This window comes from Vanellus vanellus (assembly GCF_965231255.1).
Source record: "Vanellus vanellus genome assembly, contig: HAP1_SCAFFOLD_506, whole genome shotgun sequence".
Classification (NCBI taxonomy): Eukaryota; Metazoa; Chordata; class Aves; order Charadriiformes; family Charadriidae; genus Vanellus; species Vanellus vanellus.
In genome coordinates, this window is record NW_028126914.1 from 101171 (window position 1) to 126615 (window position 25445).

A 25445-nucleotide genomic window follows, 5' to 3' on the forward strand; every position below is an offset into this window, starting at 1 on the left:
GCAGAGCCCGGGAGGAGAGGACAACCCCGAAGAAAAGGTCCCCTTGCCGCCCTCCACCAGCAGCGGTGGGATGGGTGCAGGGACCCTCCTGCCATCGGCTTATCCCGTCCCCTGCGGGAGCCTTTTTCTGCAGCAAACCGACCCAAACCGACAACGGCACGTTGGTGCTTCTTGCTAAATGGGGAGGGGGGAGAAAAACAAATCTATCAGTTTGCTCTGTAAGGATGGAAGCAGCGCATCCCCAAACAGGGCCAAAATCAGGCGGCTTTTACAGGATGGGGTTTTGCAAAGCTGCTGGTGCCAGTACCCCATGGTGACGGTCAGAGGGGGAAGAAACTGGTTGAGCCCTTAAAAAGAGGAAAAGAAAAAGGCTCGGAGGAAGGGAAAGGTGCAGTGCCGGGGTTTCCTTGCTGCTGTTCCTCCGGGATGCCCGTGCGCGTCCCCTCCACGCTGCCCTCCGGGCAGGACCGTGCTCGCTGCTCCGGCTCTGCCTCCCTGGAGGGGAAAGGTCCCGGCGCAGGAGAGTCCCCATCTCTCCCCCCTTCCCAAAAGAAACTTTAATTACCGGAGAGGTACATTATTACGCCGGTGACCCACAGTGGCTGTGGGGCTGGGGGGCTGTGGTACCAGCCCTATTGCTGCCCTACCCTTAAAATGGAATTATACACTTCTAATATAGGACAATTTGGTTTTCTTTTTTCCATTTTGTTTTCCTCCCTGTAAAAGGAGGGAGCGGGGCTGAGCTTCACTCCCTCCTGGCAGGGACCGGGAGAAATGAGAAAATCAGGATCTAATTTCTCATTTTTCAAAAAGTCTCCATCTGACTTTCAGAAGCTTGAGACACTGGCGTTTTTATAATTTCAGTATGTTATACAGCAGAAGGCCAACACTTTTTTTAGATTCATGAAAAAGTTAAGAGCCCCTGGGAGATAGCCTCCCAGCCTGCAGTTCCTAGACACATCCAGGCTTACTACAACTGTAATTGAGAGCTGGAAATCTTTTTGCTGGTTTATCCACTGCACTTTGGCTTGTGCTCAGTAGCACTCCAGTGTCACATGCAAATCTATAGCCTGGGATGAGCCAGTGACTTGGAATCCACCATGACGCAAGCTACAGCAAAGACACACAGATATGCACAGTGAACATTGTACCTCTGAGTGGCTGCCAAACCTAGTATGCTAAGGGAATTAAGGCAGAATCTTACTATTGACAACTAAGCATTGCTTCAATCTTGCAAATGATGCTTTTTTTTCTCTTTTTTAACCTTCTTGCTTTAACTGACATATCTTGATATCTGTAGAAACCCGATTTCTTTCCCAGAAAGAAAGAAAATAGGACTCTGGACAATTAGAACATCTTCCTACTAATAGTAGAGGATGAACAGGACAACCTGCTTACACTATATCCTTCAAGCCACTTCCCACTGCTTAGGTTCATCTTGTATACTAATTGAGACCAGGCTCGCTCTTAATTTATTTTTTAAAAAGCCATCTCCTTATACAAAACATGTATTAAGCAAGAGTCTGCAATTTACCTTGGGCTGGTCACATCATGGGTATTATGGAACAACCTCTGTATCTTGTTGCTAGAAACAACTCCCACTTTCACCAGGTAGGAATAGGCTTCCACGTGAAAAGCCCAGAAGTGCTTCCCTTTGGCAATCCCGGTGTCGCCAATGATGTAATCCAGGGTTGTGTAGCATCCAGCCTGCATGCGCTCAGACCCCAGCAGTAGAGGAAATCCAGCCCTACTTTCCACAGAGGTTCTTCCTGGGTTCAGCAGGAGATGTTCACTGTTGTACCCGCATTTGTCATCAAAAAGAAAACTGAGAACTGAAAAACAGCATCCCAAAAAATTTTCTCTTAGTTAAGTATTTCTGTGCTTATAAACTATATTTTAAGTCACGCTGGCACTAGAATTCCTCGCTTTTAAAGGCTACCGGGAACATTACGCAAGCTAACACAGTCTCAGTATGCTACCTACTTAACCTGTTTGTTAACAGTGCTTTTAAACATTTATACAACCGGTAACAGTGTAGTAGAAGTCTGGGAGCTACTGGAAACCACCTACAGCTCTTAACACCACCAGCAGCTCGTGGACATAAGAAAACCCAATACCTGGGGCTGGAGGCGTACGCAAGATAACTTCTCGGCTCCAAGGGCTAGAGATGGATCCTTTATATCCTCGAACTCTGAAGGCATAGCTGCTGTCGTCATCGAGATCAGATATTACTTTGCTCTTGCTGCAAACTTCGATCTCCTGCCACGTTGTACTCTCCTCTTCTCTATTAAGCTTATGATACTCAAGAACATAGATATCAGCTGAGTCTGTCTTCCCAGGGCATTCCCAACTGATCAGAGCTTTGTTGTACATTTTGCTCTGCTCTTCATTGATTTCTGGTATTTCTAGACCTGGAATGACAGAGATTCAGGAGAAAAAAACCTCAAATGTAGATACATGTTGTTTTAGAATTAAACACAGAAGCCCTTTGTTGAGTGGCTACAGCACTGGGGGGACAGTGGGGGGGGGAAATCTGACTCAGTCAAAGAGTGCAGATGAGGATGGGTCTGTTCATGCACTTAAATCCTTTCTGGTTTTACTTTGAAAGTTGTATTATTTATTTTTGCTGGCAACTAAAAAACCATATAAAAACCTATTCTTTTCTGTCGTGCAATCACGACAAAAAGCTGCTAGGAAGACCTAGTATTACTTAACTACAATATTTTGGAAGCCAATGTAAACTGGTTCTGAATGCCATGGCATCTTAGCTGCTTTATCAAAGCTGAAGCTAGCATTGCTGCCAGGTAACGCCTTGTGAATCACAGAGGCAGAAGGGACAATGCAAGTCACAAGATTGAGTTCTGCAACTGCAGCCCTGCACAAGTTTTGCCTCTTTCCAGAGAAGCCCTTAAAGCTATAACTCAAGAAAGACCTGATGCTCTCATAATTTGCCATTGGAATGGAAGGACAAGTCACCAAGGATCTCTTCTTGCTTGGCTATGTCCATCACAAAGTCCTCGAAAGTAGTTTCAGCTGCTGGCTTGAAGCTCTTGAGAGATTCAGTAGCTTTTTGGATTCTGAAAGCACAGAAGCAGAGGGATGGCAGAAGAGGGAAAAAGGAATTCACATGGGTGCATTCCTTAGAGCAAAACCGCTAGGTTTTGCTTTAAAAAAAGTTCTCTTTTCAGGTACTTACTCACGTGTCCCAGAAACTTGTCTCTCTAGACAGAATTAAAATGCAAAATTTAAAGGCCTTTTGTACATCAGTGTAAAGATAACTAACAGGGAATCTTTTGGTTGGCAGAGCATTTTAACAATTTGGGGCATTACATTCAAAGAACAAAATAGGTGTGAAGCGCTAATGGAGCACAACTATTCAGATCAAAGAGTTTAAAGCCAGAAGAGACCTGTTAGATTAACTTGCAAATACCCGATGCAATCTCTGAGCAAAGGACTGTATCAGTGAGCTGAATGGGTTACCCTTCCACTGCAGTCCTACTGAAGAAGGCTAGGCGTTGGCGCAGGACAGAGCCCCTCCTCTGGGCTGTTTTTTAACGCACGCTGTAATATAGGAATTTCTACTGAATGGTACCGGGACCGCCTCTGAGGCTCTGCAACACAAAGTACTTGCATTCAGTACTTTCCTAGCAGGTGTCCAAAGAATATGACTGACCAGACATCCCTGGAACAGTACCTGTACCTCGAACGGAAGATAATTAATAAGATACCTGACGTGAAGTTGTTTTGCTGTTTGAACAAAACAAGATGGATCGGTTTCTTTAAGCAGTTCTTGAGCAAGTCCTACAAGGCCATTATTTTCCAGGAGCCCTTGAGATTCTTCTGCTTGTGTTTGCAATTTTTCCAGCCTTAAATTCTTAGAAGCTTCAGTTGCCCTAAGAGCTGCGGATTTCTTCTCTTCCAGGACATGAGATAATTTCTCAAAACTCTGAGATGCTTCTTCTTTAGCTCTTTCACTGTTGCACTAGGAGGGAACAAAAGACATTTTAGACGGATCCCACAGCACTGTGGCTGTGTACAGAAATGTACTTAGGGTTGTTCAAGAGATCAGAGCAAATTAGTCATCTGTTTGACTGCCAAGACTAACGAGCTTTGTTATGCTCTTCAACACTGAAAATGCAATCAGCACTGCACCCATGCTAGTAAGCGTCTCCTATGTTAACACAGAGAGGAAAGAGCAGGAAATTATTCCTCCGATTATGTATTTAGTTACGCACAGCGTTTGTCTAAATAGTTCATGGAAAAGCACTGTAAAAGCAAGTCAGCGTCTGAAGTCTTCATGCCCAAGATCTAGGTGCTCTTCCACCTTCCCCAGTCACCCTGAACTGGGAGTCCAGCCCAGTTTCTCCCCTATGCCCTGTAGTGCCACCTCTGATGAGTGCCCTGGATTAAAGGAACTATGAAGCACAAAGGCCATCTGCAGCAAGATACAGGCAGGGCCAGGAGCTCCTGCCAATTTTTGCCATTGCGTTTTTCAGCTCGTATGTGAGCTCCCAGCTCTGACTCTTCTGCAGGGAGATTTTGCCCTTAATTCTGACTTCACTGCAACATCCTCAAGGTAAACAGACAGCATAAATTGTGCAGCACCACTCATATGCAAGAGCTGTAAGTCTAACCCACCTCTCTTTGGGTAAGGTATCAAATAAGCTTTATGTCAATTAAATTCACAGCAGCACCCAAAACTTAACTTCCCTCTGTAGGTTGCCCAAATTTCCCACACTGTCAGGATTAGGTCTTACCGTCTGTGACTCAGAACCAACACAAACTGTTCAGAAATGGTTTTGCTGGCTAACAAAAAAAAAAAACCCAAAGGATCTGGAACACTTCACTGTTCCATTTGGAGTCCCTGCTGTGTCCTTGCAAGGTCCATCCCCAGACAACCCACAAGCCACTCTCACCTCTGTTTCTTTCAGCAGCAGATCCAGCTGCGTGATGCGAGCTTTCACCTGGCTCTCCTTACTGATGAGGTACTCGATATCTTTTGAAAGCTTCTCCTGTTAAAATAAAACAGCAAACTGGCAGGCAGAACAAGGGCATCCCACCCAAACTGACAACAAGCACAGGTGGGCCACCCAGCCAGCACTCAGTTTCTGTAGTTACGAGGACAAGAGCCTGCCATCAGTTATGAGCAGCAACCCTGCGGAGAACTGCTCAGTGACCCGCCATGACTGGCCCGGGACATCAGGCCACTGCCATGTGCAGGACTGGTGGCACAGCCTCTGAGGAGAAGAGGTGACAGCCTCAGCTGGCTCATCCTTCCCCAGCCACAGCAGTCACCTTCTCTCTTAGGCTAGGAACACGAGTCTTCAAGACATTACCAGAACTAATAGAAAAGCCTCATAGGTTATTAACTCATCTGTAGTAAGGTTTGCTAGAAAAATGAGTGGTTGGAAACTTGAACTTAGGAGTGTCTCTGCACTTCCTTAGTTGCAAGAGTTAACAGCTGTACAGGAAAAGCCTTGCAAACAGGCGAGGAGACCAAAGAGCAGAAGGCAGGCTGGGATGGGCTTTTTTTTTTTTTTTTCTCTCTCCTGTGAGCAAGAGAGGAAGCAAAGGAAGAAGAGGAGGCAGCAGCAATCATTCTTTAATAACAAAGCAGTGTTTGCAAGTCTGCCCTGTTGTATGGTGCTTAGGGAATCAACAGCTCTGCAACTTCAAAAACATACAGCGTCCCAGCAGATAACTGCCGATGCAGATTCTTCAGGAGTGCTTCTGAAGTATAAGCTAACCCAAGCCACAAGGACACTTGCCTTAAAAAAGCCAGATTGTAAACCATTAACTTCTTAAACCTTCTGCATTGGTCAGTACTGATGCACAGTTGGCTAACATAAGGTGGAAGCGCTTTTAAGGGGTTCTGTTTGAAGCCTCATAGAAAATATAGTTTAGTTTCTTAGCCGCACACTATGTCACACTAATATATACATTAACAGATGTTGCACAGCAGCATGCCTCATGACTCGTTCAGTGTCCTCCAAACACACGTCCTGGCATCCTGCCAGGGGAAGTTTGCCCTTAAACCCGAGGCTCAGTGCTCTTCCCCCTTCTTAAGGCCAGGTCCAACAATATTTACTTTTACCTTAAAGGTTTTGTAGGCAGTGCTTATGGTTGTTACTCTGTGGTTTGCATGACATCCACCCGGTTTACATAGACGACAAACAGGCCTTCTGCAGGTTTCACAGTACATGTTTACCCTCTCCATTTCATGTTCTGGACACATCAAAATCTGGAAGAAAAAAAAAGAGAGCAGAGAGAATGCAGGTGTCCTTCCAAAAACGGAGGTGCTCAACAAACCACCAAAACACTCAATTATCCCACAGCAGCGTCTGACTTATCAGTGGGTATTTTTTATATTCTGTTTATCTTCCACCTTTTACATTTGTCCATGCCAGTGAAAGCCAGCAGATGAAAACAAACAGTTTCACCAGGTTTACAGTGAGTGAACCTGTAGCAATGTCTGTGTACACATCACATAGCCTCCATACTGCAATCAACCATTTTGCTAATCCCTGAAGCTGTCTGCACACCTCAAGCTCCCCGCACTCCAGTTCGGAGATGTAAATGCAATACAGAACATGTCCACCCTGTCAAATTTAACCCTGTTCACACCGGCATCTCTTGAAACAGCTATGAACTGTTTCTTAAAGCAAGAGTTGACATAATACTGTAATGACTGAGGTCTAAGCTAGACTCTGACCAGCCACATAGCCATTGCTCTTGGAGCAACAAATGAAACGCAGCCACCACCACCAGTCACAGCCATCTTAAAGACAAAAGGCCCCAGTGTTTCAATTTTTCTGTCTGACTCCAATTACAAGTTGCTCATGCTGAGCGCTAATTCCAGCAACAGCTTAAACAGCACTGTAAAAAACCTGGTGTTCACTAAAACTCATCTTTCAAAAACTGAGCGTGTTGAAATAACTGCTCAAAGAGGGAAAAAGTGCCGCTCAACTCCAAGATCATGCAACAGATAAAGCCATCTAAAAGGCCCATAAAGTAGCATAAACACGGACACTCAAAGCTAAGGTTGCAGACCATCTCCAAAACCAACTCTCAAGCTCCAAATGTTATCTTAGGCTATGGTGAAAAGCCCAAAGACAAAGGAAATGTTCAGGAAAATTAGCTGTGCAGGCAGACATCTCCAAAAACTGCAGTCATGCTGTTAGTCTGTGGAAGCAGTTTTTCCACAGCAGTGCACAGTCACACCTAACGGAAACTGCACACTTTTATTCATCTCCTCGTGTAAGTAAGAATTACAGCCTGCAAGCTAGAGACCGAAGAGGTCAGCAGATTACCTTGTCTAGTTCTCTCAGAATTCAAGAACAATCAGCCCAGTATCTGCTTCTCCCATCCCCACCACACACGTTACAAAGTGCTCTCCAGTCTGGTTGTGAATGAAAGCGGGTTTATGAAAGGTGGGTTAACCTTGACCAGCAGCCAGACAACAACCAAGCTGCTCACTCGCTCCCCGTCCTCAAGATGATACGAGGGGAAAGATGATCATGGGTCAAAACAAAGACAGGGAAATCACTTACAAATTACCAGTTCATTGCCAAGTCAAGTAGACTCGGATAGTCAGAAACTATGACTAAATATTTTAGACCATTCCCCCACCCCACTTTTTTTTTTTTTTCCCCTAGGCTCAAATTACTCCTTCATTTGCATTTGCATTTCTTCTTCTCACTCCCGCCTGGAGAGGCACACGAGGGATGGGAAATGGAGGATTACAGTCAGTGCATAACACTCCATCTCTGCTACTCCTTCCTCATTATAAGTTTCCTCTCTTCATCACAGGTCCTCTCCACAGGAGACCAAGGTGTTTGTGGCCAAGGGGATCTGTTCTCATTTCTTTCTGTCTTACTTTTGTCCTCTACACTCACAGAATGGGTGAGGTTGGAAGGCACCTCTGGAGACCGTGTAGTCCAAGCCCCAGCTGAGGCAGGGTCAGGTACAGCAGGTTGCTCAGGACCTTCTCTCGGTGGGTTTTGAATAACTCCGTTATTAGAGACTCCACCACCTCTCTGAGACACCTGTTCCAGTGTTTGTTCACCCTCAAAATTCAAAGCTCACTGGGAACTCCTGAGGCTTTGGAAGATCTCCATTGGTGGAGAGTTAACAACCTCTTTGGGCGGTTGCAGTGTTCCAGTGGTTCCAGAGTTTGACAACCTTCCGAGTCTACTCACTGGGAACTCCTGAGGTACAGTTGGCTCCCTTGCCTTCATTCCCTCCCATCAGGCATTGAGACACCTTAATAAGGTCTCCCTGAGCCATTTTTTCTCCAGACTGAACAGCCCCAGATCTCTCAGCCTGAAGAGGACTTCAGGTGTGTAGGGGCCATCGTGTCCACAGGCAGGTCCATGAAACTCTCCACGACAGCGGAGACAGGAGATGTGATGGGACACCGTACCACAGACCTATGGCACATCCTCCGCTTGAACGGCAGGTAACCGTGGCTGAAGAAGACACCAGAGGGGAAGGAAACACTGGAAACTCTTGGGGAGAGTGAAAGAGGGAACGGGGAAGGAGGGCTAAGACAACAGTGACAGGAAAGGAGAAGAGACAAATTGTCCCTTCCCAGGGGCGGGCTCACAGGGGGCGGGCTCACAGGACACAGCCAAGGGGGGTGAAGATGTCCATAAGAGCGTCCCACCCTGTGCCTGAGCTCTGCTTCCAGCAACAATGGCCCAAGGAGCTGCTCAGACATGCAAGTTTATGCACGTACCTTCAGACAGCGCTGAGTAAGAAAGCAAGGCCTGGAGTTACTAGGAACCAATTAAGGAAGCTAATTATGGCCTTCAAGCATGAACTGAAGTCCTCCAACTTCTCCAATAACCAAAGCACCCACTGAACCTTGCTCCCAGACAGAACCGCTGTCCTGAGGATAACAGTTATTGCCCACCATGTCAGGGATGAGGTGGACTCTCCTTCCCAGGCCCAAGGGGGTTAAACCCACACCTTAGACTGAAATAACGACTTTTCAGAGCAGCACTGGCACAGTTGGAAGCCCATCATCACCTGAAGGGCTCTGAGCTTTGCACCAGGCCAGTGCCCCTGGACGCCACGGCCACGGCACGAGGAAGCAGTGACTCGGGGCACTTACAGTCACCGTGAGGTTCTCCCAGGTGATGCCAGACACATTGATCTTGTTGCTCTCCCAGAACTGCAGGGTTTCGTTGCTGGGATGGGTCGGTGCCTCACCCTTACAGCTGGGAGGAGAGAAGCCAAGACAGAGGTGAGGGGAAGGCATGGAGGTGCAGCCCTGAGCTCCTGCCAAGGGGCAGCGGCACTTTAGGAGGAAGAAACCCACTAGGAGATGGTGAGGAAGTCCAGCTTGCTGTGCGTGTGCACAGGGTAGGCCTCTCGCAGGTGACTCAGCTTCTCCAGAGCCTCATAGATGAAGATGATGCAGATGAGGGAGGCGAAGGCTTCTTCGGTGAAGCGGGTGATGTAGCACACCAAAGAGCTAGCGTCAGTGGCCACCAGCACTATGCAGAAGAAGGCGGTCCACAGCCCAATGCACGCCCGTAGAGATAGGAGAGTGCGTAGTCCCTGGGAAAGCAAAAGAAAATGCAGGGTGGAGAGGGCAGCAAGAGGCTCTGAGCCATGCCTTCCTTTGGGGAAAGTCGGCAGCAATTCAGGAGCGTGTCAAGGCTGCGGATGGTAAATGCAGTTTCCACGTCCTACGACAGACAGCCTCGGGGCTGCGGCGCAGGGTGTGGGCCCGCAGGAGGAGAGGCCAATTATTTAATTATCATTCTTTAACAATTACCTTGTGTTAATGCCTCGGAGGCTAATTGAGGTCAGGTCCCTGTTGTGGAAGGTGGTGTTCTCCCACATCACCCCGATGCCCTAACAGCGAAACCGGCTGGGTTTGCACCCAGTTACCTGCTGCCAGCAAGTTGGGGCTTCATAATAAATTTAATTGCAATAAGAGAGGTTAATCTCCCATCACAGTTGCCACAACAAAAAGACTGTCATGGAAAATATCCATTTTGCCTGAAAAGCTCCTGCTTTTTCAAAAATCATCAAAACATTTGACCAGAGAACTGTTTGGATATGTGGGTAAAATATATTTCCACTTCCAGCAAAAAACATGCAAAAAAGTGCCCGAGTTTGTACTGAGAGGAAAGCAAATCTTCCCTCATTCCCAAACCAGAGTCATTTGTCTCATCTTCCCTGTGCAGCCCATCTCGGGCATCCATATCCTTGTGGTTTCTCCTCCTCCTGCTCTTTCACTTTAACTCTAAAAACCCTGAACCACCCATCCATCCTTCAGAGACCGAGGGCTCCTGCACCGTCACATACTAAAGCAGCAGCGCGTGATGTCTGTGACACAGAAGACAACTTAAATCTACCAACTTCCACTAAGAAAAACATCTTTTCTCCATCCCTGCCTTCTTCTGAAGGCGCTCGCAGCACCTGGCCGCAGCAGCCAGCCTTACTTGCGGAATTTGTAGAGGATCTTCTTGAACACGAGGACGGGGCCGGTGCTGCCGAGGATGGCGAGAGGTTGGCCAGCAAAGAGGAAATACACCACGCCGGTCATGGATGCGCCCAGCAGCGACTCCATGGCACTCTGTCCAGGGAAGAGAGGCAGCAGCGAGTAATTAAATCATTAGAGGGAAAACCACAAGTGCAAATTCACTGCAGCAAGGACTTTTGCATGAGTGTTGTCCTCCCTCGTGCCACCCAACAGAGAGAGGTGCTCACTATGTGGCTGTTGGTCGCCTCCCCCAGCAGTCCCCCAAAGGTGATTGATGACGGGGGACTTGCAGGCACAGTAGAGGAAGAGGAAGGACGCCAGACACTGTAGGCTCAGACCATCCCGAAAGTCACTCCAGAACCAGGGGGCTTTTCGCTTCACATCCCGGATCAAACATCTCCAGAGTGGGAGACTCCACAACCTCTCTGGGCAGCCTGTTCCAGTGCTCCACTACCCTCAAACTGAAGAAGTTCCTCCTCATGTTAAGATGGAACTTCCTATGTTCAAGCTTGTGCCCATTACCCCTCGTCCTATCAATGGGCACCACTGAAAAAAGACTCCTCCCATCCCTCTGGCATCCTCCCTTTAAGTATTTGAAAGCATTAATAAGATCCCCCCTCAGTCTTCTTTTCTCTACACTAAAGAGACCCAAGTTCCTCAGCCTTTCCTCATATGAAAGATGTTCTAATCCCCTAATCATCTTCGTAGCCCTTTGCTGGACCCTCTCCAGCAGATCCCTGTCTTTCTTGAACTGGGGAGCCCAGAACTGGACGCAGTACTCCAGATGCGGCCTCACCAGGGCAGAGTAGAGGGGGAGGATGACCTCCCTCCACCTGCTGGCCACACTCTTTTTGATGCACCCCAGGATGCCATTGGCCCTCTTGGCCACCAGGGCACATTGCTGGCTCATGGTCATCCTGTTGTCCACCAGGACTCCCAGGTCCCTTTCCACAGAGCTGCTGTTTTCTTGCAACGGGGCTGATCGTGCCCGATGTCCGCAGGTGGCTGAAGTTTGAGGAGGACGTGGAAGACGGCAGCGAACGCTGGAGCAAGCCCTACGTGGCCATCGATTGGCACCAGTTCAGCCCTAAATATTGGGCTGGCCCCTCTCCCCCAGGTCTGGCCAGGCTTGCACAGAGCCATGGAGAAGGAGAACCATCTGTTCCACCTCTGCATAAGGATGGGCCACTTTCCTTCCCCACGTTTCCATTTTTAAAGGCAGGATCCCTCTAAGGAAGACCAGCCTCAATCCATTATGCCTTCAACTGCCTCCCAAATAATGCCACTTTCCCTCAGAAGAACAGCAAACCACACCAATCAGCCACACGGACCTGCTTGCAGAGGACCCCGGCACCCACGCAGCCCCGAGGAGGCTCATGAATGCTGCGGCGGGACTTACAGTGGTAGCCCTGCTCCATTGGGGCACAGTCCTCCCGTTCCTTCTTCCGATGCTTCTGGCGGTGGGGTCGGTGGTGCCGGTGGCTTTGCCTCACCAGCGGCATCCGCATGCTCATGGACAGGGTGTGGTGGCCTGCAAAAAAAGCAGCGTTCTCATCACTCTCGATATTGCGGAGACGGTTGACGCCGCTGCCATGATTAAACCAGCACAGCCATCCCAGGAGGAAACACCAACTTCTCTTCATTTTAGTTTCACTGCATTCCTGAATGTCAGAGACCCGTCCCTTTTTCCAAGCCTGTTTTACTCTAACTTTGCAACAACAGAGCAACAACAAGCGATGGCTCCGGGTCACCTAAAAGTGCCCTGAAAGTATCAACCCTCGTCTCAAATTCCAGCTTCGGCTGGACAACACTCAGACCTGCTCATTAAGCAGCCACAGAAGGTAATTATTTTTAAAATCTTTGTCGGCACAAGGCGACAAGAGGAGATCCAATTAGTCCCGTGATAATGAAGTCTGGAACAAAAAAAAAGAAAATCACAGCCCTGTGTCTGCAGCCATCAAATTATTCTCCTGACCTCTCCAAGCCAAGAGCAGCCTCTGAGAAAACAAGCTGGGAACTGCCCAGCTCTGTGGCCAACACTCACACCACAGATGCCGCGGGGGCTTTTTCCCCTCTGTCGAAAAGCCACAACGTTAAAAAAAATGTGAAAATAACTGTGCTTGTTTATTTAGAAGCACGCCACGTTTCGCTGCAGGTGATGCGTACACTGAGCACAGGACGCGGCAGGGACTTTGCGCAACGGGAAAACGCGTGGGGCTGGTGCCACCTCTCCCGACTCACCTTCCAGCTCCTCCTTCTCATAGTGAATATTGGCAACGGTGCTCGTTCTTCCCTGGTCCATCACCGCCTCCTCGGCGTGTCTCTGTTTAGCGAGAAGAAGAAGGTACAAGTTGGGGCCAGGTGAGGAGAGCTCCCTTACGTCCTCCCAGTCATGACCCATCCCCGCGGCCACGCGAGCCAACGAGCATCACACCTCTGCGTGTCTCCTCCTTCAGGCACAGCCCTAAAAACACGGACTTGGAGGAGGTTTTTTTTCCCCTACCCAAATAAAACCACCTGTAATGTCACCTGTATTGTATACACCGTGAGTCTGGAAGGATTTACTAAAAGGGGAGACAATTGAGTGTTTCAAACCAAAACCAAACGTCCTGCTTCATTCTTGTGGTTCCTTTCGAAAAATTAAAATAGGGATTTCCAAACTGGGGGTGGGGTGCGGAGACCCAACCCCACACTTTTGAGCACAGCCAGTTTCATTCTCCAAACGTGATACCTGCAGGACTCACTAGATGGCACTTGGCCACAGGACATGGCCACCACCAACCTCCAAAGGCCCTCAGAACCTACAAGGGTGAAGCTTCGTCTTCAGCCCAACCAGGCTCAGGCTTCTCTTGCTGCAAGCCCGCTTTCCACACAAAACTGCATTTTTCTCCTCAAAAGAAAAAAGCCAAGGGCTGACAGCTAATGCCCTCCTTGGCTGAAATACCACTGCCAGCGCTGCACAAAGAGCATCTGTGCCTTAAAAGCTGAAGGAGAACTACAGGAGTTCTCTTCTCCCCTTGCCCCCGGGGCTGGGGAAGCATCACTGGGATCACCGCGCTCAAAGAAATAAAAAACCAACCACGTCTCACACTCGAGTCGCAACTGCAGCTTTGAAAGGGCCTCCAGGAAACCCTTCTCTTTAGAGAAGAGCAAAATACCGGAAATCTGCTTTTTATCCCCCAAATTCCTGCTTCGACCCAATGGCATCACCTGCCGCCGCGCAGCAGCGACGCTCGGGGAAGCTCACACCTCCCACTCGCCAGCCAATTTAACGAGCAAAAGGAACAAACGTTCCCATCTGGGAATGAGCTTTTTCTGGCCCCCGAGTACTTTGTCCTTCGCCGCCGCTGCCAGGTGCCTGGAAAACATCAAAGCATCGAAACTGGGCTGGGAAAGGGGATGGCGAGCTCACTTTTGAGTTTCGGAGCAGAGAGTGTTGTTCCATCTCAAGAAAACTTCTCCAAATTATTATTTTGCTGCAGCAGTTTTTTTGTCCTAGCAGGAGAGAGAGGGATTTTTGACTGTCCTGCCTCAGTTTACCTGTCTCAGTGCAACTCCTCCAGTTAGAAAGAAAAATCTTTCCCTGGGGAAGCGTTGGTGTAATTGAGGATGAGGAAAAGTACAAAGCAGAGGTTCAGGTCCGGCTTTGAGTCCTCCCGGTGCCGGGGGAGGCCAAAAGCATCGCACGAGCAGGCAAACTTCCCACCTCGGCCCCCTCGTCCCGTCACACGCAAGCTGGACTGGCCACCAGCAGCAGGAGGGAGGATTAATGTAATTAATCTCGAGCAAAGTGTAATTAATAACACTGATCCCAGTGTTATAAGGGGATGAGGGGCCAAACTGGGGGAGCTGCTCTGGTGGCGGAGCAGGAGACCCCCCTCCTTGCCCCTCTCCATCTCCATCCTACCCAGACGAAGCCACCGGTCCTGTGGCTCCCTCCTTTGCTATCGTGGGGGTCAGCACCGTCCCCTGCGGGGACCCCTCTGGCTCCTGAGCCAGGATTTGGGCTGTGACGGGGACTGGACCCAGGAGAGGACACATCTCCAGAGCCCCAAAGTGGGGCTGTGAGGGGGGGGGGACACGCAGGTCACAGCTGAGCATCACCAGGACGTGACCGTCATCCCTTGCTGGTGGAGACGCAAATTCCTCTCCGTCTTTGCCGTGAGCTGTAATTTCAGGGCAGATTAATTAATTCCCCACCTCTCGTTTGCCCCCGAGAGCAGCTCCTGCAGCCGGGTCCCATGGGTGCAGCGGGGGGGCGGACAGGCCCTCCCCCAGGCTAAGGAAATGCAGAAAGATGGGGGGACCACCCAGCCACCTCCTGCCTGCACCCCAACACCAGGCGCATCCGCACAAGCGCCCGGTGGGACAATAGCTGAGGTGACCGGGTGGCATGGGGCTCTGTGGGGACAGTGGCCTTTGTCCCCCTGCTCTGAAGGGCCACAGCATCACCAGGGGGTCACATCGAGATGCGGAGGAGGGGACAAGGAGGGGGGGTCTGGTGGGGAGACCCCCAACAGGCATCGCCCAGGTGCCTGCCTCCCACACCCACCTTGGGTACCCCTCACCTCCCCCTTTGAGCCCCCACCCCTCCGCCTTGCAGATGCCTTACACCCCCCTTCAGCGGCCTGCTGCCCCCCCTCCTTGCACACCCCCAGCACCCCATTTTAGACACCTACCACCCTCCTTACCCCCTCCAACCTTGCAGATGCCCTTCACTCCCCTTTCCATGGCCCTCACAGCCCCCCCCCTCCCCCCCGTGCAGATGCTTTGCCTCCCCCATTTGCCCCCACGCCCTGCTCCCCCTGCGTTTCCTCCCTGCCATGGGAAATGCCGCAGTGAGCAGCCATGGAGCATCCTCCAGCCACACCGGCGGCACGGCCCGCCCGGGGGTACCGGGCATCCCCCTCCCTGCCCCGGTGCCGCTGCCTCCCACCTGACAGCTGAGGACCCCATCGGCCCATTGCTGCTGGCGGGCATGGCAGGGCTGGGGGGAGATAATTGCTTGATAACGATACTCTTAAGACATCCAAACAAAACACCAACAAAAATCACTACGATCACAAAAATGAATAGGTTTCGCAATAGGCTTTGCAGCCGTCAGCTCAGGGCAAACTCAAAGCCATGCAAGATTTTGTTCAACCATCCGACTTCTATTGCCTCTCGTAGATTTCTGCCATCCAAGTAGAAGGCAAATTAATTTTTCTTATTTTCTCTTTTGACTGATTCCCTGTCCAATCAACACACCAAGGAGTAGATCGCATGTAATGCCATTCTCCGTGTTCTGCCGTCTTCCAAACTGAAGGGAACTGCATTCGAGAAAGTGCTCGAAAGCCCAGCAGCTATCACCTCTGTTTTGGACCCGCGCTTCAAGGAGATGCAGTTTCTCAGCCCCAGCCTGAGAAGCGAGCTGCACCAGCCAGTGAGAACCATGCTGTTGTGGGTTTGCAACCACCAGTCCCCATCTGCCACCCAGTCTGGGGTGCCAAACTCGGATTCCAAAGCCACAGGCGCAGATGCCGGCAGCCAGCTGCCTGCTCGCAAGGACCCATGCACCAGCGCCCCATCTCAGAGCACCTATGACATCCTTTTGGGGTAGGACCCGATGGAGAGCATACCCGAGATCCACCAGCAACTGGAAAACTACATCCTGGAGCCCCTCTGCAAGCGCAGCACCAGCTGCTGCGCTGGTGGAAGAAGAACGAGCATCGCTTCCCGGCCGTGGGGCGGCTGAGCCAGCAGTACCTCGCCATCCCCACCACCGCCTTCCTGCCAGACCAGGCCTTCGCTGCCGGGGAAAGCACCCTGGAGCATCGGTGCACTGTCCTGGCGCCGGAGAATCTGGTCCAAATTCTGTTCTTGCATCCGCATTCTGATTTTTTAGAATGCACAATTTTTGGGATGGCGACTGAGAAATTAGGTCTTGTGGTTCCCATTGAAACACCCATTAATTCATACAACCAAAACCCAGCCAAATGAAAAGGCGATGTTAAACCTCAGCCCCGAGGGAAAAGAAATGTGCCCGACCAGGTGCTAAAACGCGCTCTGGCAAACCACCCCCCCTCTCCAAACTGCAGTTTGCTCCAGGAAACTGACAAGTTTTCTTCCTCTGCAGCCTTAGCGAGGCTGTAGATTTTTCCACCCTGCAGGGAAAGAAACAATCCTCAAAAGCAGATGTTATTCTGCCTGCAAGGAAAGCTTTAAAATATTTTTCTTTTTTTAAAGGCAGAATGCCTAAATGGAACATCCGAGCTGGTTTCTCCATGAAAATAACACTTTGCACTTGCACAGCAAAGCAACACTCATTAACCAATCTCGGAAAGCTTCGCAGGCATTAAGAAACACTCCAAGTAACACACCTGCGTGCACCCTGTAAGCACACGTGCAAAGAGGAATCCCCGTTTACACACCCCGGCTATATCAAACCGCACTATTTCCCTCACAAGCCATGATGGAAACGGGCCACGCTCCCATTCCTCGGCTCCAGAGCTCCAGCGATGCCGGGATCATGCCGACCCTCAGCCGCTGCGGGCATCAGCTCTGCTAACACCCCGCTGATGGGTCAGCGACAGGAATCTGGGAGCAGGAAGGGGATTGTACCACCCAGGCTCCCCAAAATCCCCCGCACTTAAGAGGAATGAGAATCTCAGGCTCCCCTAAGCCACCACATTTCTCACCGTGACCACTGCACTAACACCTAGAGCAGTTTTTAAGCAGCACGCACCAGGTTTAACCTCCACGCCTGAGAAAGTCCCTGTCCTAAGGGCTGCCGGTCCCCTCAGCCCAATGCAGGAGGCAGCAGCAAACCCCTCCAGACAGGGCAAGAGGTGCTTCTAAGAGTGACATCCAGCTAATAACCAAAAAGCACTTAAACCAACCCCAAACTTTGGAGACATTTAGTCTTGGGCCAGCAGCAGCATGTTGCTCAGTAAAGCACGCTTCCACGACTCCCCTCAATTAACTGTCACCTCCAGAGCCTGATCTCTGAAGGTGAGAAGTTCCTTTAGGTTGACTCTTGACGTCCCTTTCCCTCCCACAGGCAACGAGACCCCAAGTATTTCCACTTGAGAGTGCAGTTCCCCTTCCACGGGCACCCAGCTCGCTCTGCAGTTTTGGATTATCACTCAGCAGGGAGTGCGGGAGTCGCGGCAGCAGTTGCATCGATAAGCAATCTGTGCAACAGTTCCTAAAACAGGGGCTGCCCACAATCAGAAGTTGACTCTTTGGTACAAACTCCCTCCACACCAGTCATCACACAGGGGGAAAAAAAACAACCAAGCTATTGTAGGGCTCAGTATTACCCATTTCTCCGCAGCTGGGCAGAAATACACACTTTTGCGGCTTTTCCCACACTGGAAAATTCAAAGCATTAGTACTAAGAAAAAGACTTCTTTTTCTAATGCCTCCGTTGGAGGGCTCCGGCACGTGGTCTGCAACGAGCGAATATCCACACAAAAACAAGCCCCAAAAGTCCCACAAAGCTGCTCTACCTCTTACGGTTTATTGCTGGGGTCCCCACCAACACCTAAACCCACGTCCCACCCCCCACACGGTACATCCTTTGCCATTTTGAACTCTGCTGCAAAACATTTTACCATTTTCCACCCCTCTTTCTTGGGAAAAGAAAGAGGGAACGAGACAACTCCAAACCGCTCTCTTTTATTTGATTTGCAGTGATCTGACAACCCCAGCCCTTCCCGCTGCCTTAGGCTTTGGGAAACAATTCAAGGGTCCTCAGCCACCAGTAAGGAACGAGCTGTTATTCATGGGCCAATCAGTAGAAACAGCAGCCCCGATCATTAGGAGAAAGTCTCATTTTTCAGTCATGGATTTTCACGGGTTTTGTTTTCAGGCCACCCAAACAGGGCGCGCTTTTATAGCCATCAGCAATTAAATTCTCTGTCCCCTCCAGAAAAGCCTTTTCCTAAAGGCGCTCTCCTTCCAAGGGCAGACCCACAAAAAGAAGCCCACACTGCTTAATCCATTTCACAGAGAATTTCAAATGCAAACAACAATTAAACAGGACGTCTTTTCCCCGCTTCAGGGAAAGCCAGTAATATAGACCTTGGCAACAGATTTAGCAAATCTATCATTGTAATGCCTTTGCATTTCCCATTTCCACCTGGAGAGCAGGCTGAAAGGACTCTCATAAAAAAACCCAAACCAACCACAAAACATATTCCTGTCTAGGGGGTAATTTTATGAAACGATTTGAACACCTTAACGATTTGAACATCTTTTTACAGGTACAAGGCAACAAGAAACATTCTCGAGGTGAAAAAAAAGAAAACAACACCTATTCACCTCTTTACCCCAAAGATCTTTTCACCACATGGATTCCACCACCAATACACAGCTGCTAAATATCCCCGGCTGCTGCCGATCCGTAAGAAACCCTTCAAAATACAAGAGAACGCCAAGCCCGGCATGCTGACGGTGCTGCCAGGGCTGTGAGTCAGAGCTGGACAGAGTTGCAGCCCCTGAGGTTGAAATCAGACCCACGTTTAGGCACAACCCGGGGTTTTAAGCCTCGCTACAAACCAGACCCCCGCTTTTCAAGAAAAACAGGGAGATTCAACTCAAAATAAACCACGTTCTCGACGCCAAAGGGGTCCATGGCCGCCGCCGCCGCCCTTAGGGCCAGTTCCATGGGGCTTCGCTTGACCTGGAGCAGAACTCGTGGGCGTGAGGACAACGAGCCCCTTACACAAAATCTAAAGAAAAGGAAAATTTAAATAAGATTTGCTGTTACTCACCCACCAAAGCCTAACCACTACAACTGGCCCTTTCACAACCAGGCCTGATCGCAGAAGAAAACTGAAATATCCCAATTCCCGGTTCAAACACAAGCCGTGGAGCTGCCCAGACCCCACGTGTGGGCTGGGCAGACGGGGGGGCTCTTCTTCTCAAATCCCGCAGGAAGAGAAAGGGCAGGAGTGTTCTCCCAGCCCTGGAAGAGGCTGTGGGGAGAAGGTGGGAGGGAGGAAAAGGCTGCCCAGGAGTGGAGTCAGGGGAAGGAGAGGGCTCCATCCATAGGGGAAACGCCATTCCTGGCCACACAGGAGGCTGCGGGACCACCCTGGGGATGGATTTGGGGGCTCTCCCTGAGGGAAACACTGCTCTCAGCCATGCAGGAGGCTGTAGGGCAACGACAGAGATGGATTTGGGGCCTCTCCCTGAAGGAAACCCCATTCCCGGCCACGCAAGAGGCTGTGGGGACACCCCGGGAATAGGTTTGGAGACTCTCCCTGAAGGAAACCCCATTCCCGGACACACAGGAGGCTGTGGGGCCGCCCGGGGGACAGATTTGGGGGCTCTCCCTGAGGAGAGCCTGTGGGGAGGAGGGAGGCGGGGGCCGCCCCAGGGCCGGGGCCACTCCTGGAAGGGGAGGGGGGGATCTCCAGCCGCCCACGCGGGGCTGCCCGAAGCCTGAGGAGATGAAAAGAAGAGGAGAAAAGCCAAGAGTTCCCTCACCGCCATCGCCTCCCACAGCCCCGGCCCTCCCCGCCGCGCCTCATGGCGGCTGTGTGCGGTGTCACCTGAGCGGGGGACGGCGGCTGTGGCAGGAAAAGGCGAGAGGGGAAGGGAAGGGAAGGGAAGGGAAGGGAAGGGAAGGGAAGGGAAGGGAAGGGAAGGGAAGGGAAGGGAAGGGAAGGGAAGGGAAGGGAAGGGAAGGGAAGGGAAGGGAAGGGAAGGGAAGGGAAGGGAAGGGAAGGGAAGGGAAGGGAAGGGAAGGGAAGGGAAGGGAAGGGCGGCGCCATTTTGAATGGGAGGAGAGGGGAAAGGGGGGGCGAGAGATGGGGGGGGGGGGGTGGGAGCGAGGGTGTGAGGGGAGTAGGTGTTGTGTGAGGGGGGAGTGAGGGGGGAATGGGTTTTCGGGAGAGGGAGGTTTGCAGGGCTGTGAGGTGTCTGTGAGAGAGGAGGCCCCGGAGGGAGGTGAGTGGAAAGGGCTGTGTGTGGAAAGAAAAGCTTTAAGGACAGGCCGGGCTGGGGAAAGGCGGTGGGCCCTGAGGGAGGGCTTGGGGAGCGGGGCCGGAAGCGTGGGTTTGGGGGCAAAACTCTGGGAAAGAAACTGCAGGACAGGGCCAATCTGAGTATACAGTTTAGCGAAGCTTCAAGGAAAAGGTGACCAAACGCGCCTCTTGTCCTTTTGAGAGCTGGTTTTGTCTAAGTTATTCATGTGAGTGGACTTTTGCCACATGGGATGGGAACTTTCGCTTCCCGGGATAGCTGATGCCCCTGGATAACCACTGCCCGCGAAGCACTGCGAAACCCCGTGATCAAAAATGAGAACAAAGGCCGGGTTTTGCCTCTCAGAAGGATCTCTAAGCCCCATCTCCAAGCTATTTTCAGTACCTTTCTGGTTGTTTTCTTCCCCCCCATCCCCGTGATGTCCGTCGGGGGGGCTGGCGGAGCTCTGCAGGCGGATGTCCGGCTCTTTTTGGGGAGAGCTGGGATGGTTTCGGGGGGTCCCGGCTCTTTTAGGGGAGGGCTGGGATGGTTTCGGCCTCGCATTGCCCGACGCGGAGAGAAGCTGTGCTGCGGGGCTCGTTCTCCTCGGCGCGGCGCGGCCCCGCCCCCTCGCTCGCGTTTGCCGCGGCGACGCAGGGGGGCGTGGCCCGGGTTTTCGCCTCGGCACATGCGCGGGTGGGCGGACGTGAGGGGGAGCACTTCCGGTGTACGGCGGCGGGCGGGAGCTGTGACGGTCGGTACCGGGGGAGACGGGGGGACCGGAGCCGAGGAGGGCGGGAGCGGGCGGGCGGGGTGGCGGCGCGGAGGTGTGCAGGGCCAGTTCGGGGGTTTGTGGGGTGGCGGTACCGGGCTGGGGGGCTCGGGGGGCGGTCTGGGCCTGTTTGGGGGGGCAGAGCCGAGTGGGGGGTCCCCGGGGGAAACAGGGCCGATTCAGGCCACCCCCCCCGTCCCCCGCTGCCGCCCCCTCACCCCCCGCTCGCTCCCCGCATGTGGCGGCAGCCCCGGCCGCAGCGCAGGGTGCCCGGGGCCGGCCTGGCCGGGCGCTTGGCTCCGCTCTGGGCTCCGCTCTCAGTCCCCCCCCCCCTGGCAGGTCAGCCCGGCCGTGCCCCCTTCGCCCGCCTCCAGCCCACGGCCGAGCCCCCCCAGGTACCCCCGAGATGGGTCGGGGGGTGTCAGCGCTGGGCCCCCTGAAGCGGGGGTGGGTGGTGGGCACGGGCATTGCTGGGAGCCCGTGGGCAGCCCTGGGTCCCCCTTAAAGCCCACGGAGGCCCGCGGAGACCCCTTGTCTCCCCCGGAGCCGACGGGGAGCCGTAGCTGTGGAGTCAGCTTAAGGAGTCTGCCCTAAGGACTGCCGCTTTTTGGAGCGTTGGGGGAGGGGGAAGGTTGTCGGTGTGGGGAGTGGAGGTGTGTGGGAGGAGTCCCGTGTTTTGAGGGAGGTTTGGGGATGTTGAGCAGATTTGGGGGAGTGGGGGAGGGGTCCCGTCACTTGGAACCCCCTGGTTCTTCTAAACTGTGGGAGGCAGCGGGCGTAGGGGGAAGGCAGTAGAGTGGGTTGCTGTGTTTCAGTCCTTGGTTGAGAGTCAGCGACTCTGCTCCCTTGCTGCTCAGCAGACTATTAGCTCCGTGGGGCTGTTTCTCCAGGCAGGCTACGACTACAGAAACGGACCGACTTCCTCAGAAGAGTTGTTAGCGGTGACATCTCCTGTGAACGTACTGCCTGACGTTGGATAGACCTGGCACCACACAGCAGCTCAGAGCCCCACAGCATATGCTGCCGCTCTCAGTTGGCTCCATCAAATCCTCCGACCTGAGAATACCAAAGGTACGGAGTTGAAACGGGCCCTTCCTCACCCGCTGAGTCAGATGAACCTTTTTGTGCCCAAGTTGGCTGGGGACTGCTCCTGCCTCTCCGCCTTCAGGCGGAGCATGGCTGTGAGCAGGGGAGCTCAACACACAGTGCTTGCTGATTGCACCTGCTCCCTCGGGGGAGCGCCCGCAGCGGTGGGATGGGAGGAGGGAGGACAGCACGAGGGCTAGAGACAAACATTTTATTTCTTTAACGTTTCACATAGGGGGTACCCCAGAGGGGTTCCCGGCCCCACACCCCACAGCCGCTCAGTATTCGGGGCACTGTTGGTCTTCTGGGCCTGGCGCTGTCACCACTTGCAGGGCTGGCAGAAGCAGACACGGCTAGTGGCATCTCCACCAGCCCTTCAGGTAGCCCCACAGCCAGGCGCAGCCCTGCCGTGGGCATCTTCCTGCCCTGCACAGCCCTGGGTCTGCCTGGCCACACTCCCTGCCCGTGGTCTTGCAGGACTCCTCCCTCTTTGCCTTCAAGGCCTGGAAAGCGCAGGTGATCTCCCGCACCACCTTGTCCATGTCCATGGCTGGGGGCCTTCCGGGGGACAGGTGCTCGTCCGTGGGCCTCTGTGTCCTGTCCATCCCCTGCTGGGGAACCCACTCTTTCTCGGTCCCTGCTGGCAGCTCCTGTGGAGGCTCCTGGCTGAGGACCAGCCCCGGTTTCCCCACTGCCCCACCAGCAGCCGTGGGAGAGCGGGGTTGTCCTGAGTGTGTGAGCACCACTGGCTCTGTTGCTGCACTGGGCCAGGGCTCCAGGAAGTGGTAGAGGGAGCTCTGGGAAGAGGAGCTGCTCCTCAACAGGCTGCTGCAGTCCTCCAAGTTGGCCAGCGAGCACAGGCTGCAGGGGCTCTTGCGGTGGCCCTCAGGGGGCCCAGGAGCCCGGGCGGTGCCTGGACCAGGAGGAGCTGTCCCCACTGATAGGACCTATAGGCGGCAGAGGAGGGCAGGGGGACCTGGGGGCTTGGGGAGGGCAGGGGGTAGAGAGAGGCATCACTGCTCAGATGGTATATGGTTGGCAGGGAGCCCAGTGGGTCCTGCGGGGCCCGGTGCTCCCTCCTCGCTGCCTCCTCGGTTGCCCTGCAGAGGAGGAGAGAGAAGAGACCCGCTGCACCCCGTCTCCTCCGCTGGAGCCCGCGGGCAGCACCCCCTCCTCAGCAGGCGGGCAGGGCTGCCCAGCACAGGCAGGGCAGGGCACGGGCTGAGGGTCTGGGGCAGCATCTGGGGGTCTCCCCCACACTCCCTGCTTCTCCTGCATCGACTTGAGCTCCCATCCTTCATCTGCTAGTCAAGAAGCTGCTGAGGGAGGGGACGGAGTGAGCGGCCGGCAGCCCCCGGCACAGCCCCGGCTCAGGGCTGCCGTGGGGTGTGGGCTGTTTGCATGGTGCTCGGTGCCAGGGACACTCACCGCTCTGCTCCTCTGGGCGGGCTCTCGTGTCCGTCGTCCCTTGCTTTGGCTTCTTCCAGTCCCTCTGCAGGACCCTGGGAGCTGGGTGAGACGGGAGCAGCTCCCAGCCCTGCGCTGCAACCCCCCACACCACCCCACGCTGCGGCACAGTGCGGTGCAGCAGTCGCCTACCTGGAGCCGCTTGGTCCGTAGCACAGAAGAGACCGCGCTGAGCCCCATCAAAAGCATCACGAGCGGAGCCAGGTGAGCTGTGGGGGGGGACATTGGAGTCCCTCCTGGCACCAGCTGCGGTGCAGCCGCGCAACCCTGGGGTGCCCCCCATGGGAAATGTTAAAGAAATAAAATGTTGGTCTCTATCCCTGGTGCTGTGGTTCCTCCTCCCATCCCGCGGCTGGGGCTGTGCCCCCCTCAGTGCCCGACCCAGTGGGACAGGCTGGCACTGCTGGCACCCACCAACCTGGGGGGTGGGGGTGTCAGGGGAGCTGGGTGGGCTGGAGAAAGGGAGGAAGCACCTCTTGAAACCAGCTCGGCCCTCCCCAGCCACAAAACCCTCCCCAGAGGCACCAGAGGGGACCCCCAGATCCTTGAAGGGCTGCCCCAGACTCCCTCTGGCCTGCAAGAGTGCCGCCCAGGACCCCATAAGGGCAGCCCAGGACCCCTAACGGACACCCCAGTGGCGTCCCAAATCTGGGTTCTTTACCTGCTGGGCAAGCCAGTAACACACTGTATGGGAGCAGCCAGCCAAGCTGGTTTCAGAGCACAAGAGGTGAGAGGCAGGGAGCTGCCATCCCACTCAGCTCCATCTCCGCCGTGCCTTGGCTGTGCAGAGAGAACTTGGGGGGAGCTGCAAAACAGCTCAGCCCGGGCTTATCTCAAGATGGCACAGAACAACCAAAACCAAATGGCCCTTAACAAACAAAATGCCCCGAGTCCCATCCCACCACTATTCCCGTGACTTTGAGCGCCGGACATCACAAATTGGCGACAGAGACTTCGCTATGGCACCACCAGAGGGAAATATCCCAGACAGTGTAATCCACTCGGGCATAATCCTGCACCCTCACCGAGTCAGGAAATATAAATCGCAGGGTCTGGGGAGACAAATGGGGAATCCTCCAAGGATACAGCTGGCCCCTCGGAGATCCACCCCCCCCCCCCCATCCAGGACGCTCTACAGGGTAACTTCCCCGGGATGGAGCGACCTCACCTGAGAGAGAGAGGGTAAGTGACTAAGAAACATCCGTACGGTATATGCCATGTGATTGAGTTTGTGACTGGTGCACTCTTGTAAGGTATTAATATCTAGCGCCCTTGTGGTTTGTGTTGCTACTTGTCGGGGGCATTTGTAGCTCGCAATAGTGGATCCCGCTAATTTCTTTTAAATTGCAATAGTGTAATCGCCATCGCACACACAGAACTTGCAATAGTGACGTATTGGACCCGTGAGCGAAGTCCAAAGAAATTGTTAATTTGAACCTCTCAGTGAAGCCCTTTTTCCCGTTTCGTCACACTCCCCGAGCCACTGGGTAAAGCGACACCTGGCAAAAAAACCACCACCACCACCCCAAAAAAAACCCCACACCACATCCCCCACTCCCCACCCACCCCTTCTCCCCCCACAACAGCCATGGGGCAAACTCCCACCACCACCACCCCAATCTCAGCTCGGCCGTGACCCCCCTGAGACACTGGAACAAAAGCAACGGAGAG

At 53.0% G+C, this 25445-nt stretch overlaps 1 protein-coding gene across 1 annotated transcript; it reads right to left on the reverse strand.

The window, feature by feature from the left end:
• Positions 1-1530: 1530 nt before the first annotated feature.
• LOC309685647 (E3 ubiquitin-protein ligase TRIM36-like) lies at positions 1531-6241 on the reverse strand (the record flags this gene model as incomplete). Its single annotated transcript, XM_082501384.1, has 6 exons — positions 1531-1832; positions 2118-2411; positions 2953-3077; positions 3729-3982; positions 4917-5012; positions 6095-6241. Coding segments are annotated over 6 exons (1218 nt in total), but the record flags the coding sequence as incomplete, so codon positions are not given.
• Positions 6242-25445: the final 19204 nt, after the last annotated feature.